Genomic DNA, 16892 nt, shown 5'->3' with positions numbered 1-16892 from the left:
CTGATTAGGAAGTGTCCAGATTGTCAGAGAATTCCGGGATAATTGCATGAACACATGTGCACTGCTCAGAGTTGTGCAAAGGCACCCCAGGAGCTCCCTGCTCCTTTCTGAGGCACCAGGCCAGGTTCTTCAGCAAAGCAGCCACCAAACTAATTACTGTTTTTAAATCTGTCATTAAGAGCTAGTGCTGTCTGGGGACACACACTGAGGAAGCCTGAGCTGCCAAGGGATGCACATTTGTGTCTCCTCCCATGGTGTTACATCCCTGTTCTCCCTGAAACCAGAGCTGTTTCTTTCAAGGGAAAGGAAAAAAAAAATCTACAGTACCAAAAATCAAAACAGCAATAAAAACCTAAAATTCTATCAACTCTAAACACAAAATATAATAAATTAGGATATAGCAGTCTACTGAATGGGACTATGGATCCTGCCATAGTAAAACCCAAAATCTATCTTCAGTCATGAAAACAGAGCTCTAGGCACACTCTGGGACAAATTCTTGTTTCTCCTTTGCTTTCCTATATGAAAAGCACTTAAGGCACTGTTCAATTATGTAATGACTGCATTTGCTGTGAGCAAGAGGAGTAGAGAAATGTCTGCAGTTAGTGGGAATTTATGCATCATGGCTGCATTCGCATAATATTTTTTTATTCCTTTTAAAACCACGAGTGATTTTAGGAAAACACTGAATTTACAGAATGATAGTGAACTATCAGTCTGGTGGCTAACCAGGAGTTCGCAGCAGCTTGGTATGTTCATTTTTAAACACATGTGCCTTGCCCCTGAAGAAGAGAAGTTTTTCCAATATTAATTCTTCACAACTAAACAGAGAAACTCTGCTTGTAAGAACTGGATGGGCCATGCAGTCCTTGGTAGTGCTGAGGGGGTGTGGAGGGATGGGCAATGTAGTCCAGCACTCCTCTAATTTTTCTCTTATTAGACACTGCTCAAACTCAAAAAAGAGCCTGCAATTTTCACCAAAATAAATGATTCTGAGGAACATCTTCCTGAAAATGGGACCCATGGTGTTTATTAATGTTTTACCAGCTCAGGGCTGTTGTTCTCAGTTGGACCAAGGAAAGATATATCCAAAAGAATAAGAGATAATAAAGCATTTTCAACCAGTTCTAGTTGAAAACATTAAATTGTAGTGGTCAGGATGTGTTTCAGAAGCATGCTGTCATCAGCTTGCCCCCAGAGCAGGAAATGCTGTCCCACATTATGGACAAATCCCAACCCAGGGACTCATTGAATGAGCTGATGCTGCTCTCACTGCCAGAGGGAGGAGAGAGCTGCATCTGTTACTGGAGTTTGGCTCTTCTGCAACCTCTGTAGATCAGAACTGCAGCCAAAAAAAGTCAAGCTAATGTGTCTGTATGACACAGAGTCAAATTTCCATCTGGCTTCACAGTTTCCAGAATGACTACTTCCAAAGATAAAATGAATGCACGAGGTAAACATCTGGTGTCTGACCCCAGGGCTTAAATAAGTCTCTAAGTGCTGGTGAGTGGGGCAGTATCTTCATAGAGGCATCTGATCCGTGTTTGACCACTTCCAGTTGAAGATGTAGATGGGTTGTGGTGGCTCAGGCACCACTGGTAAGTTCATGTTTGCAGCCTAGAAAGGTTAGCTGGAGAGCAGCTCATGTTTTTTCTCACCCTTTGAGGGAGACTTTGAGTTCTTCACATTCACACCTTTTGTCTTTCATCTCTTCTTACAGTTTCCTTTACAACTTCTACCACTACTTCTACATGCTGACAAATGTCCTCTTCTACGTCAGCTCAGCAATCAACCCCATCCTCTACAACCTGGTGTCGGCAAACTTCCGCCAGATCTTCCTCTCCACGCTCACCATCCTGTGCCTGCCGTGGAGGAAGAAGAAGAAACGACTGGCCTTCACCAGGAAATCCAACAGCATCTCCAGCAACCACACATTTTCCAGCCAGGTCACAAGGGAAACTACGTACTGAAGCCAAAGGAGGAGGAGGAGGAACGCAATTCATCGTGGAGTCAAAACTTGAGAGAGGCCTCTGTGACTTTCATGCATGGTCTCCAAATTCACGTAACACAAGTGTGTTTAGCAAAGTCATTTTTGTTGGAAAAAATAGGCTTTGTTCTGCCAGTAACTTTGAGGTTATTTTCGAGCATTGGCCTTGCCTCTTGTGAGTAATGTCTACATGTATTGTAACTTCAGTCTGGCATAAATCCAGATGTGGTGTTAACTGGGAAGCCAAAATGTGTTCAACGTAGGCAAAACTGTTCTGCATTCCATCCTTTTCTCAGTGCAGAGATGCCGTGTTCACATCCAAGGGTTTGAGATCACACCTCCTGGTGGCACCGTGCAGAGAGCTTGATGAGGAGAAAGAAGCTTTGAACAGAAAAGGGATGTTCTTGGAGAGTGGATATACTCATCTGTGGGATGTTCAGTGAATGAGGAGTGAAAACTCAGGGAGCCAGGTGGTTGTTTTAGAAATATATCTCCATTGTGAGTAAAATGTCTGAGGTGCTCAAGAGAGCCGCTCTGGCTCCTTGAAATTAAATAAGAACAGATGATGCCTTACCTAGGCTGGGGTGGTTGTGGCCTGGGGAATGGGGTCACCTTTGGCTTTAGGGCATCCACAGTGCCTGGCTTTGGTACCACTGCACTGATAGCAGCAGAGTCTCTGGCAAAGTCAAGGATGCAGAGGCTGTGCCCAGATGGAGCACTGAAAATGAACAGAAATGGAAATTCTTCCTTTTGCCATACAGCCAAATCCTATTTTTTACCAGGGAGAACAGTTTGCTGGCCTGCATTAAGAGATGAGAAAACTAGGAGCTCATGAGGGCTCCAGGCTGCTGAGATAAGAGCAATCTGCCCCAGTTCTGTGGGACCTTCCGTTTTTTCCCATTCTTATTCCAGTTTTACTTGTTTCCTCGCCATTTCCACAAGGCTGACATCTCAGTAGATAGCAGCTGTAGGCAGCAGGTTCTCTTGTTCTACCTTTCCTTTTATTACTTTTTGCTACCAGAACTGTTGGCACACTTATCTGTACCCCCAGTATTCAGATAGTTCAAAATGCAGAGCATAAGAAAATCTAAACTGGGGAGTCTTTGCTCTAAAGCCACTTTTTTTAACAAGCCAGAGGAGCAGAAACAAGACCTGAAAATTCTCTTTGGAATTTCCCAGCTGGTAAGAAGAGGTAGCATGAACTTTTCTCCCATATGGTTCCACCTCTAATGGCCCCTTACATGATACAACAAATGGCTCCAGAGTCTTTAGTACCAAAATAGCAGGGCTCTGGGACAAGCTAAAGGGCTTTTTCCCCAGATAGTGAACCTGGAACTCAGCAGTCACCCTGTGCAGCCTTTGCTGGTGGTGACCTGGTGTCCCCTTTCACACCACACGTCATCAGGAGGGCAGGTCTTGCCTCTGGAAGGTGACAAAGTAGAAGAGTCAGCTCAGTTTGGCTTTCTGGGCTTTGCCCATCCCATGTCACCCTTGAGCTAATGAGCATCAGTGGCCCCTTACTGAAGCCACAGTGCTTCAGGAGGTGTGGGTTGGCCCAAGTGAGGGTCACACAGTGATGGAGAACAGTTACTGAACCACTGGTGACATCTCCTGATACAGGTGTTGCATCGTAGAATCACAGAACAGGTCAAGCTGGAAGGGACTCAAAATGATCATCGAGTCCACCTCCCTGAACTTGTGGTTTAGGTCCTGTTGAGCTCAGCACAAGATGAACTCACCCATTTGGGGGCATTTTCTGGGAGTTGTTGGTGATGAGTGACTACTTTTGGGGCATTTATAACCTGTACCTAGGTGGCCACCATGGCAGCCCATCAGCCACATCTGCCAGGGATGGGAGGTGATTTTAATGCCTAGTACAGAACCCCTGCAAAAGAAAGGGCTCAAAATAAGAGTCAGTGGGGCTTTAGTTTCTTCTGATTCAGCCAAACTGCAAGCTCTGTTCTGTCATGCCTTCTTGTGATTTCTTGCCCTGGTTGTACCAAGCAGAGGGCAGAGATTATATTTGACCAAGCACTTTTGTTGCTCACGGACTGTTGACTCCTCTTTGGCAAAGAAAACTGGTAGTGGTACACAAATAAATAAATAAATAGAAACAAAGAGGTAAAAGCGAGACTCTTCAGAAGTAAAGAGTCTCCCTTTTCTTCTCTTCAGAAGAAAATCTGTGAGAAACCAGCAAGTATTTTCTGTGTGTGGTGTGTGTGAAATGGCTTGGGCAGGTTGGAAAAAGACCTGCTCATCCTGCCCAGTGGGAAAATCCAGGTACCATGAACAGGAGAGGGGAGAGACCTGCCCTGAGAGGAAGAGGAGTCTTGATGTCACACATTTAACATTGGCCTTCCAGGCAAGAGACTTCAAATCTTTCTGGAGGACCCAATTTTTTTCACTTCGCCTCTAAATACAGCCAACAACCGGGAGGAGCTTTGTGAAGCTTCCCAGGGAAGCTGTCTGGAGGGAACTGCATTGCTTTGACTTTCATTACGATTTAACACCCTGCATGTCTCATTTGCCTTTGAAATATTAAACATTATTACTACACTTGTTCAACAACAACCTGCTGAAATGTGCTTGATTATCTTAGAAAACACTGTACAAAAATTGTTGTTCACATAAGATGCTTGGTTTAGATTTTCACTACCGAGATACACAGGCAGCTCACAGAATATTTGATCACAGCTCAGAGAAACTGGCAGGTTTATTTTTGGTTTGATATGACAGTGGGGAAAAGCTGGAGTAAAAGTGAATTTGTCATAAAATCTTTCCACAGTGTTTGTTGGGCCACTCGAGTGCTGAAGAGCTGGGGGAATTTGGGGGATTTATCCGAGTGGTTTGCTGACTTCTACAGCTCTGTCCTTGCAGTTTAACGGGAAAGCAGACCTGGGTCCATGGCCTTAATCTGAGATTGCAGCTCAAAGCTACCTCTTCCACTGGCCAAATCTGACAACCTTGAGCTGAGCAGTGTAAATGACAACTGCTTTCATCCTCTCTTCCCTCCTCACCTAATTTTGTTATAGTCAGCTTAGAGATGTGGTTTCCTTGAGCTCAAAGAAGTGAAGATAACTGACTGCAGTCCCCCGTGGTTTCCAGAGGATCACTGGACAGTTTGGGTTGGAAGGGACCTTAAAGCTCATGCAGTTCCAAAGCCCTGCCATGGGAAGGAACACCTTTCCCTAGAGCAGGTTGCTCCAAGGTCCATCCAACCTGTAAAGGCCTTGTAAAGGAGAGCTGATACAGGAGAGAACCAAAAGGTACAAACTGCCCCATATTTACCAGAGAAATGGCTCTTTACATGCCTTTTAACAGTGACTGAACTGCTAACACAACATGGTTTTTACATTTAATCTGGTGTGGATGGCTTTTGCCATTAGACGGAACAAAAACCCCCATCCCTTGTGTGCCTGTCTTGGCTGCACTCTCCACCGAAGCAGAGGTGAGTGTCGGGGCCTCTGCTCATCTATGCAAATTCCCTGTGTTTGGAACTGTTTGTTTTGACTAAAAAAAGACTAAAACCTGTAGAACTCGCAGACATGAAGTGCTGCCAGATGGATTCTGAGAAATTCCATTCTGAGAAGAGAGTCTATCAAATGACCTCTTCAAACGTTATTATGAGGTTTTGTTCCTCTTCACACTGCCCTTGCCAGAGCCATCCGTTTGGCAGAGTGTGAAATCAGGTTTATAAAGCCACTTTTCTATCCAGAAATTTCCCCCAGACAGGACGATCTCACCACAGTCCATCAGTGTTGGAATGCTCTGCTGAGCTTGTCTTTTTCTGTAATGTGCTTGAGATGCCACTTCAGTGAGCTTTTCAGGAGAAAACTCAGTGGATAATCAGCGAGGAGGGTTAGCAGGGCACCATAATAGCAGGACCTTTGCATTTGTAGCATCCAGTGTTCAGTGAAACAAGCCCTGAGTGTGCAGGCAGCTGGTGCTGCAGATTTGAACCCACATTTCTGCAGCTGCATTGCTCCTGCCCTTGAGCAGGGACAGCAAACACCCACAGGGCATGGAGCACTTCCCTGTGTCAGTCCTGTGTCCTCCTGGCTGTATTCTTTGGTGGCTCTTTAACCAAAGCTGTGTCTGCTAGAGCTCTGTCTGGCTCCACTCTCCCTGTTCTCAGTCTGGATTTGCTTAGTGCAAAAGCAGAAATTGCCGACCCAAAATTTCATGATGCTGTGTCCTGGCTTTGTGATCCGGAGTCCTTCCCCAGCTGTGCCACCTGATAGTCCTGCACATATTGTATTTATGGCAAATATTTTTAAAGTGCACCTTTTTTTTTTTTTAATTATTTTATTCTGAGATACAATATGTTGATGTGCTTTATTTTCTGTGGCCTGTTGCTCAATGGGGAAAAAAAAATGAATGTTAAAAGTGTGTCAGTGTCTACTCTGTAATATTTTCTGTGACAAAGGGAAAGAAGAGGGTGTGGAATCCTTCTGTGTGGCAATGGGAAACACTCAATGTTAAACTCTATTATTGATACTGTATTTACGGATCAAAGTGTAATGAAACAGTTAATTCCTGATATAGCCTTTGTACTGTATGGTATTTTATTTTGTCATTTATTGATCCTAAGAAATAAATATCCAAATTTAAGGCTTGGGCTACTTTTGCTTGAAGTGGCAGGTGTTCCTGTATCACAGAGCCTGGTTTATCAGCACAGACACCTGTATCACACAGCCTGGTTTATCAGCACAGACACCCTGGCTGGGGTCTGAACTGGTGAAATCCCACTGCCCTGGAACTGGGATTTGCAGCTCCTCTGCAGAAGGGGCCTGAGTGCTCCTGCCCTTGCACTCTGCAGCACAAACAGCATCCAAACATCAGCTGCAGCTTCTCTCTTCAGGTCAGCAAACAAACAAACAGGAGGGAAAGACCAGCGAGGTTTCGACATTTCCCCTGAAAATCCTTCTGGAGGCGTGTTAAAAGGATCAGAGCTGTGCTGTCCTGCCCTGCTGTTGGGCAGAGCAGTCGAGAGCATCCAGCCCACCCAGGGCTTGGGGCATGTGGGGTACAGGAGCCTGAGGTGTGGGAATGGAGCTCTGAGCTGCTCCCAGTGCTGGGATCCCAGGGGCACTGCAGGGCTCTGAGCTCCTGCACTGGTTGTCTTTTTTTGACTGCTTTTCCCTGTTTCAGGGCAAATGTTCCAGATGTTGCATTTTGGCCATTATCCTGCAGCAGCTTTGCCCAGAAAACTGAGCAGGCTGGGGCTTTACTGCACTGGGAGCTGTAGGGACACAGTGAAGGAGTCAGCCCTAACCCCAAAGAATGATGAAAAAGAAGCAGGTTTATTGTGTTCTGGCAGTGAGATTTCCCCTATCTTCCCATCTTTAGAGTGATCCTCTTCCTCCCTGGCATCTATTTTTCTAACACAAATGTAGTTTTGTGGGGACAGAACATTTGGGTATTACTCATGATATTAAAGTGTCTTTACACTAGATGAGCAAAAATCAGTCACCTCCATCCTCCCTGCAGCTCCTGGTTAATGTTCTCTTGTGCAATAGCTGAGCTGAGCCATAAAATCTTCATAGTTTTTAACCATTCAACCCTCTTGTTTTGATTTCTGGTAGAGGGAAAGGTTGCTTGGAAAGCAACAAGAGAATAAAATTTAAATATTTGAAATCATTCATGCCTGGAAAATCCATTTTCTAAAACCTAGCTCCAATGCACTGCCTCTCCAAAGGCATTTTGGTGCTGCTTCCAGATGGGAAGAGCAGGAGCCTCTATTGTCCCTACACCATGAAGCATTAAAGGATCAAAAACATTTATTTTATGGATCCTTTTATTTGGTATTCAGCCCTGCTCTGCTCTGAGGTGGATTTTCAGTCTGCAGCTCATGTCTTCAGCAGTGGAAATCCACAGCACGTGGCAGCATCTTTGTTTTCTGGCTGCAGGAGATTTCTGTGCTGGGCACGGTGCTCCCAGTGGAGCCTCCATGGCTCATGCAGGAATCCAGACCATGTTCAAGCTGGAGTGAAAAATGTTGCTGTCTGCTCATGACTTGTCTAGCTCAGGGCTGACTCCTTGAAAAAGCCAAATCCTGGGAAGCAGAGCTTCCCATTCCTCCCAAGCCACCCTCTCTCCCAGTGTCACGCAACCATGCACCACATCATGCCCCACCAATGTGAAGGAAAACAGAGGACGTGGAGAGTCAAATAATTCTTTTTTTTTTCCTTTAGAAAGGCACAAGGACTGTGCCTCGAGCCATGAGGGATGCTTTCAGCGTGGCCCTTATTTCTCATTTCAATTATAAAAGCAATTTCCATAGCTCACGAGGGGAAAATTTCAGGCACCTTTCGGAAAAAAATGTTACGTTTTAGTAAATGGCTTCATAAAACTTAATAAACATCCATGCAGAAGTTAATTTATTTAAAATTTCTTTAAATCCTGCTCTGCCTTATTGAATTTGCTTGAACTGTAGATCAGGCTGGAGTATATTCATGAGGGCATTTAAGCAATAAGGCAGCATATCACAGTTATTATTCCAGGCCTCCTGTGGGCTGGGAAGCACAAAGCAGAACCTGAAGTGATTCTGGGCACTCAAGTGCAAAACCCCTCCAGAAGCACAGGCACGGCCTGAGTGCTGCAGGGTGGCCAAACCAGTCTGCTGGGGTTCTTTTCCGGGAACAAAAACATGCCAGGGGAGCTCACAGCAGCCAGCCCAGCATCCATGGGCTGCCAGCCCCTTCCTGGGATGGCTCAGCCAAATGCCAGTGGGAAAGGATCAGAATCATGGAATCACAGGATGCTTTGGGCAGCAAGGAACCTAAAAACTCATCTTATTCCAACTCCCTGGAAGGGACAAGGACACCTCCCACTATCTCATGTTGCTCCAAGCCCCATCCAACCTGGCCTTGGACACTTCCAGGGATCCAGGGGCAGCCACAGCTGCTCTGGGAAACCTGTGCCAGGGCCTCACCACCCTCAAGGAGTTTCTTGCTAACATCTAATCTAAATAGAAAAGCAGGAAAGTTAATTAAACACCACTATCACTGGTGCTACAAACCAGCCAAGCCAGGCAGGACTTTCTCAAAAGAGGAAGAGAAAGGCCAAAAATTTGTAGTGAATGTATAAGTGCATGTGTGGGTGCTGCAGCCACACCTGGGATGATGTTTTGCTCACTGTTGTTCAGACTGGAGAAAAGGAAGTTCCAGGGAGAACTTAGAACCCTTTTCAGCACCTAAAGAAGCTTCAAGAGAGCTGGAGAGGGAGTTTTTCCAAGAACCTGGAGTGACAGGACAAGGGGAATTGGTGGAAGGAAGGGAGATTTAGATCTCGCCAGCACCCCAAAATTTCACAAACACAAGGGAGACGTAGTAGCCATTGTTACCAAGATTTAACAGCATTACCACACTTCCAACAACTCAGCACAGCCCATCCTTTTGTCACTGCAATGGAGCTCTTGTTTCAGGAGTGGATTTCAGGCACAGGAACTTCTGGGATCCCCCCAAGGACCACAATGAAATGTTGTAGTCCTCAAACCGCAGTGTTTCCATCAGTCAACCCTGCTTCATCTTCCCCTTCACTCAGCATCAGCAGGTAGCTCGTGAGCTATATTAAGCCTCCATTCCATGACACACATTAGCAAAACATGCCAACATTCCACCATTGAGAAGCAGCTCCTCGCTGGTTGTCAGCAGCAGCAACAACCTTGTCACAGCACTTGGCAGCTCTCAGAGTGCTCCTACGGCGCTGTTATCCTTGGTGTCTGCTCCGTGCAGATTGCAGGAGAAGGTGAAGCATTGTGTGCTGAATTTAAAAAATACCCAAACAGCAACAAACTCCATTAAGTGGGAGTGACCTCAGCAGTGCCACGGGGAGCTGGAAGGAGATCTGTGACACCTGACATTTTCCATGTTTTAGTTATTCTGTCCGACTGAAAAGCAGCGATGACTGCCAACAGCATTATTAGTGCAGCTCCCACACAAAGCATGAATTCTTACAAAGTTTTGCATTACCGCAATAAATAATTTTTTTTTGTCTTCCTTCAGACTGGCAATTGGAATAAGATTAATTTCTCTTTACCATCAACACAAGCATGAATTACCATTTTTCGTGCCCAGTCCAGGAAAACACTTTATGTCGTGGTTGGTGTTTTCTGACCCAGAAATTGAGACTTAATTCCTCTCCTTCCTCTGGGCTTGAGCCATATCAGAGCAAGCAAATGGCACAGGGATTTTAAAGGTGCTCACCAGTGATACCACAGCAAGGCAGCCAGACTGGTCAATCCTCTTGCCCAAAGAAGTGAGTACCCTTCAGGGGGCTGAGCTAGGAGGACATGTAAACACAAATCTACAGGCTTTTGAGATAAAAGAATATACAAATTTGTGGAGCATTTCTGAGCCTTGATGAATGCCCACCTGTACAACTGGTATAAACCTGTTTGCATCTGCAAAGAAACCCAGTTTGTGTTTCTAAGTGACCCTATCTAGCTCTGTTTCTCTTTTCTGAGGCTTTTTTTTTTTTTTATGTATATATCATTTAGCAGGGGAAAATGATGCTGTTCGTTCTGTTCACAGCTCCAGTCTTAAATGCCAGAGGTGCTGATCAGATTAAAACAGAAATCAGAGTTCATAGATTGTGTCTGGAAGGAATAAAGACTCTGGTGCTGATTTTTATTGAATACAGGACAACATCTCTTGCTTTTTGTATATATTACAATGACAAGGGGGAGAGCTTTTATCACAGCATGGCTCAATGCTTTTAATAGGTTCATCATTTGGAGCTCACTGGCATTTGCTTGCAGATTTCACTTTGTATCTTAAAAAGTTTCCATGGAATTTTGGAGACGGGGAAAAAGGCATTCTGCCATGCTGCCAGTCTCACTCCATGGATACATCACTAAAATCAGCTCCTCATGACTAAATCACAGAATGGTTTGGGCTGGAAGAGACCTTAAAAATCATCCAATTCCAATCCCCTGCCATGGACAGGGACACCTTCCACTAAATCAGGTTGCTCCAAGCCCTGTCCAACCTGGCTGTGAAGAAAATCTTCATGAAGGGCCTTGAAGAGCAAGGTCTTTGTCTTAGAATGGCTGACTGGTAAAAATTCCTCTCCTCTTGCCCTAGGGTGATGTGATCTCTGGGAGATCAGCCAAGTTGTTATCATTTGATCCCTGGGGAAGATTCCTCTGGGAGAACATTTCATCATTAACCTTAACGAAGAGTCAGTGTGTGAGTGGCAGCTTTATTCTTGTGGTGAACAGGAAAGCCAAAGCTACACTTAGATGAACATTAAAATAAAAATTGGGGAGGGCTATTTCTGCTCCACTCCTCAGAAAATGCAAAATTAATGAATCTCTGTACAGGGAGATAGAGGTAGAAAAAGTTTCTGCAGAGAGCAGACCTCACTTTGTTTTCCCCCCCAACCTAAAACTCTGACTTTTCAAAGCTCAGCTTTGAGGGAGATTGTGCCATATCAGCTCAGGGTGTAGGATAAAAAGTACAAAGGATTTCAAATGTCATCAGAAAGTGTGGGCACCATCAGTGCACAATGACAATTCTGTTTGCTGTCTGTGTTTCTCTATATATCACGTCATCCAAAGGATTCACAGATTTTCCCAGGGAGGAGAGTACAGTTGTGTCAGTAACATCAGCATGCAACAAAAAAAATCCACTGGAAAATGGAAAAGGAAAAAAAAAAAAAAAAAAAAAAAAAAGAGAATACATTCTGCTCCTGTCTGATTTTTGCATCTTCACAGATCAATCAAAAGCCCTTCTCTTCAACCAAAATGTCACTTCTACTTGTTTACAACAGTTCATCCCCCTGTGCTATTCATTTTCCTGGGAGATCAGCTCCAGGGCTCGGGATCTGCCTGTGTCTCATATCCATCTCTCCAGAAGGCACCACAGGGTTTGGAGATTGGTCGTCTTCATCAGGAGGAAAAGCCTGTTTTCTGTGAGAAGGGGCCATGAGTCACAGCATGAGTTTATGAAACCAATAGACTTGCTTAGAGCTGGCACCAGAGTGCTGGAGAACTAGGAACTGTAGGACCAAAATGAAATAATAAATCAGAGGATGTGATGGGAAAGGTGTTTCATTGGAGTGAAAATTTTTAAAACTGAGGGTAAGGCATATTTGTTTGAAATTGAACCTATTTCTTGTGCTGCACAAATCAAGTTTCCCAGGAAGGTTTTTAGCTGTGCACAGAGAAATACAGAATAGGATTGTGATAAAAATGAGGGGAAACAGGGCTGGTCAGATGATCACCCACTGCAGTGGGATGAAGAAAGAGCACAGGTAAAACCCTGTCAACCTGCTCAGTAAATCATCCCCTCACCAAGCATCAGAGTAAAGCAAAGAAGCAAAGAGTTAACTTTGCTCACATCTCCCAGCAAATGCCTGTTCCCACAATCACTGTCTCTTTTTGGCCAGAGTTCTGTATTTTTTTAGCTGTTCTCAACTCTCTTGTAGAGCAATTATTCCTAAGTGCAACTGAGGACATTTTCCCTTCTGCTCAGATGAAATTTACTTCAATTCAGTTTGGTAGTAGCTCCTCAGAGCACCTAAGAAAATCCCCTGCCTTTAGAGTCTTCCCTGTAGCTACCCAACAATGGGAAAGCTGCTAAAACACTTGGGAGAAGAGAATGGAATGGGAAAAAGAGGATCAGAGCTGCAGAGGCTGAGGACCGGGACACTCACCTGGCTTGCAGGAGAAAGAGAGAAGTGGCATGGCCAGGAGAGAGATAAACACCCAAATCTGGGGAGGTTTTCAGGATTTCCTGCTGCCAAATACAGCTCCAGAGCATGTTAATCTGCATCTTTACCAGTATCCACCTTCTCACCTTCATATTTTCAATCACAGGGGTTTTCAGAGTCATCCCTGCTCTCCACATATTAAATTTGGAAAAAAATGTTCAGTCACAGACCTTCAAAATGAGGGTGTGTTTGGTTTGATTGATTTCATCTCCAGTGCAAATATTCATATCTTTCCTTTTACTTAGGATTAACAAGTAGAATTTTCACTTGAGCAGTTGTGGTTCCACCTCATGAATGTTTAAATTGAGGATAATTTGTGTTTCTGTTCATATCAAAGTATCTGCTCTATAAAATAGCTAGGGTCAACTCTACATTTTTTACTGTTTATGAGTAGAAATATTTCTGTCTTATTGCTGTTGTGGAAAGCTTTGTTCCTTGCTCTGTTTTATTTAGTAAGACTGTAACTTTAGTAAGATTTTAATATTGAGACTTAAACCACACAAATATCAAATAAATTTGCTCACTGATCAAGGCACAAAAGAGAAAATATTTTAATAAATTGAATATTGCCTTCTGTCTCCTGTTCTCCCAGCAATAACGACTTGCAGTCAAAAATACAATTCAACTCTAGCCATAAATATTTATAGCTAAGAGTCCTTATTTTCCTTTAAACTGTTCTGTGCTACTGGAAAGTCTGATGTTTCAAAAGTCAAACACTGAGACCTCATCATAACCAGATGTACCCAGAAAAACCATGATGCAGAAAAGTGGATTTCATTTCAAATAAATCACAAGCTGTGGTGGGAGCAATGCTGTGCTCTGATGCACCACATTCCCATAGGTGCAGAGAAATCAAATCCAAGACAGGCAAAACTGGGATTGCACACCCAGATATGGGATATGAGACAGTGTAGCCCCATCATGGGGATTGTGCAGCCACATCTGGATCTCACCTGAAGGAAAGCTCTGCAGTGAGAAGAGACCATCTCCTTTTTAAGCATCACTTGAAAAGTCCAGTTCTAGCTCTGGGTACCAGCCCTGTAACACCTCAGGAGGTCATCAGGTGGATGAATGTTTCCTTCCTCCCACATTTTCTCCTCTCTGCTCCCATCCCTTGGCTGGGGATCACTTTCCTTTAAGCCACACCAGGAGCTTGCAGTTGACATCCCCAGGGAGCAGCTGGAGACCAGGACACCTTTGGCCAAGGCTCCCACCCTCAGATGCAGAGCCAGAGGCCCTCTGGGCTGTTTGCTCTGTTCATGCACAGAGTGGCAGGGGAGAGGAAGAAAGGGTGTCTCATAAACCCCATGACAAATGGGAAGACAACGGTAATTCAATTACTCTGTGCAATGATGTTACCAAAAAGGATGAAGAACTTAAGTAGATAATTGTTTATCCTTTGTTTTCATTGTTGATTCAAAACTAATACAATTACTGGTGCAGGTGATGTCTCAGTTCTGATTCACAGGGGGGAGATAGCACTTCTTGTGCCCTATGAGCTGTTAATTCAACATGACAGGCTTGACCTGAGGACACCAATAATGTTGTCATCTCAGTTGTCTGATGGCACAAAGCTGAACTGACCCGTTCTGTCTCAGAGGCTCAGGGAATTCTGTGAATTTGGTGGAAGTGGAAATCTCTGGGGTGACAACTGTGTACAACGGGAACTTCTGTCCTTTTTTCCCCCCATGAATCATAGCCACGGTCTTCTTACACTTTGATTTCACCAGCCAGGTCTTTCCTATATTTAGCTGCAGTGAGGGAAGGGATGTGAGCAGGGCAGTCACCTGCAGAGTGGGCTTTGGAGCACAGATAGGCAACATGGCTGTGAATGGGCTGTTCAGTGCTCTGCCTGTCTCCTGTCAGCAGAACAGAACTGCTTCCTTTCCCCCCTAACTCTCCCTGTCACAAAATCCTCACTCATGCCTTCCAGCTGCTCCTTCCCATGGGAGGAGGTTGGGCTTGTGCCAGGGACCCTCCTCTTTGAGGAGTCCCAGTTTAAGTTCCCAAACCCTCCCACACAGCCCCTGCCAGGTCCCTCTGTGCCCAAACTGCAGCCCAAGCACAGCCACCTGTGGGACCTGCTGCCACAGGCCAATTTTGTGGCACCTGGGACCTTCTGAAGAGGGGCAGATCATCCCAATCCTGTGCAGAGCTGCCAGGCTGCTGTTGGAGCACTGCACATCCCAGGAGCAACGCCAGCCTAAAGGCTGGGGAGGGCATCACAGCAAAGCCTCAACAGCACCCAAAGGAAATGACTCCCAAACAAAGATCAGACACAAAATACCAGCTAGGAACCAGAGCTGTGGGATGCCTCTTCTCACAGCCTCCTCCACTCCTGCTGACAGAAATAAACCTGCTCAGCTGTCACTTTGGAGCTGGAGATGGGCCATGGGGAGGCAGGACGTGTGGGGGTGGATGAGGGGGAAGGATTTTTTTTCTCTCTGTGAAAACATCCAGTTTCACCACTGACAAGTCTGACAGGTGGAAACCAATTAAAAAAAAAATCCTATTCACCAGTGCCTGGCTTCTTTGGAGAAGTTCCTCAGTTTTGCCCACTCCTCTGTAGTAAGTGCTGGGTGCTGACACAGGGCAAGCCTTGTACCTCTGGGGACACTGCCCTGCTGCTGAAACAGGGGCTGGGCTGAGGGCTTTGACAGATGAGGGGTAATGTGGTCACAGTCCCACATTTGCACATTTTTGTGGGCTCACACGTGAACCACCCTGTTTGGAACAACGCTGAAGAAATGTTGACTGCAGCCTTTTGCTCCCATTTTCCCATGAGATACTGACAAAGTATCTCAACAATTTCATTTTGATGCTTGGCAAAGCAAGGACAAGGATTAGCCTATCCTCAACATTCCACTTTCTATCACACACTCAAAAGGATCTAAATTAAAGTATCTATAAGGCAGGTCCTGCCAATTCATCATCACTCAGGCTTGACTCAAGTGCAGAAAATTGGTTCTTCCTCTCCTAGGGTCAAGTCTGAATTTAAACACAAACATTCCTGGGAATCTGCATCAGAGGTGCTAAACACCTCATAGAAGAAGCGGGATGGCAAAACAATGTTATCATTCAGCTACATTTTCAAAATTCCCATGCAAAATAAATGTGCATTAGATGACTGCTGCAGCATCTCTGAATCACAGGCACTTCAATGTTTTAAAATTCCCTCATGAGCTTTGCTCTGCCAGCTACTAAACAAGTTTCCCCCTGTACCCTGAAGAAAGTAAGTGTGGAGAGCTGCCAACACTTTGTAGGGTAAAGCTTTTCCCGAGAAAAGCTTTTCCAGAAAATCAACTTGCTTTTTGTCACTTCAGAAAAGCCCCAGGAGATCTGAACCCTGCAGGCCCAGACAGAAGCAGTCTGGGTTTAATGTTCCAAGAACAGATCAGACACCAAGAGTATCAGCTTCTCCTCAGCTCTGGAGGTTTGGGAAACATCACCATGGGCTCCCTGGTTGTGCTGCATTTCCAAGCCAGGCTGTGCAGTGAAACCCAACAACCATCCACCCCTTTCCCAGGGATTCTCCTCACAAACTGGGTAAAACTTCACAATGAACATCTGGGCAACCTCAGCAAACATGGTCAAGTGGCCACAGCAGTGCAAAGGCTTTGGGTTTTTCAGTAATTATCATGATGGGCTTTAATGCCAAGGAGAAATCAAGCCACTGTTTTAATTTCTCCTGACTTTAGGACAGGTAGGACAACAGTGTTTTGTGACAGCAGCAACAACACTGTGAGTGGCTCTTTCTTAAATTAGAGTATTAAAATTTAAAGTATTAAATTAGCTGTGGAGATCCTGCTAAGAGCAACCACTGGCTAAGAGCAAGCAGCCCCTGGCTTTGCCTGGCTGACAGCAGAGATGTCACCTCAGTGCTGCAGTCTCAGCTCAAGCAGGGGAGCCTCTGTCTCTCCCTCCAATGCTCTCATCACAAGCTCTTTTTTCTGTAGTGTTTGTTCACCTCTCAGGATGCTGCCCACTCATGTGAATTCATTACGGATCTCACGCTTTGGAGCCTTTTAAAACGTTTTCATTTCACGAGTGCCACTTCTCTTCAAGGAGCCACTGTGGCCTGGTGAGCAAAGTCAACATCCACCACCAGCCAGAGCTGCACGGTTGCATAACCCAGCTCACTGCAGCGCAAGGATCATTAACACAGCCTGCCTTCACCACCAGTCGTTAC

The 16892-nt window shown here is 45.1% G+C and overlaps 1 protein-coding gene across 1 annotated transcript in view; it reads left to right on the top strand.

Moving 5' to 3' along the window:
- The window catches only part of NTSR1 (neurotensin receptor 1), a 52162-nt gene extending 48517 nt beyond the window's left edge, over positions 1-3645 (top strand). The window contains exon 4 of the mRNA XM_066330876.1: positions 1721-3645. Coding sequence (XP_066186973.1) covers positions 1721-1970 — 250 coding nt within the window. The 3' untranslated portion in view covers positions 1971-3645. The remainder of the gene's footprint in view (positions 1-1720) is intronic.
- The last annotated feature ends 13247 nt before the right edge of the window (positions 3646-16892 follow it).

Source organism: Sylvia atricapilla, chromosome 16 (assembly GCF_009819655.1).
Source record: "Sylvia atricapilla isolate bSylAtr1 chromosome 16, bSylAtr1.pri, whole genome shotgun sequence".
NCBI classification, from domain to species: Eukaryota; Metazoa; Chordata; class Aves; order Passeriformes; family Sylviidae; genus Sylvia; species Sylvia atricapilla.
Note: the sequence above shows the minus strand (reverse complement) of the source record. Positions and strands in the feature narration are given on the sequence as shown.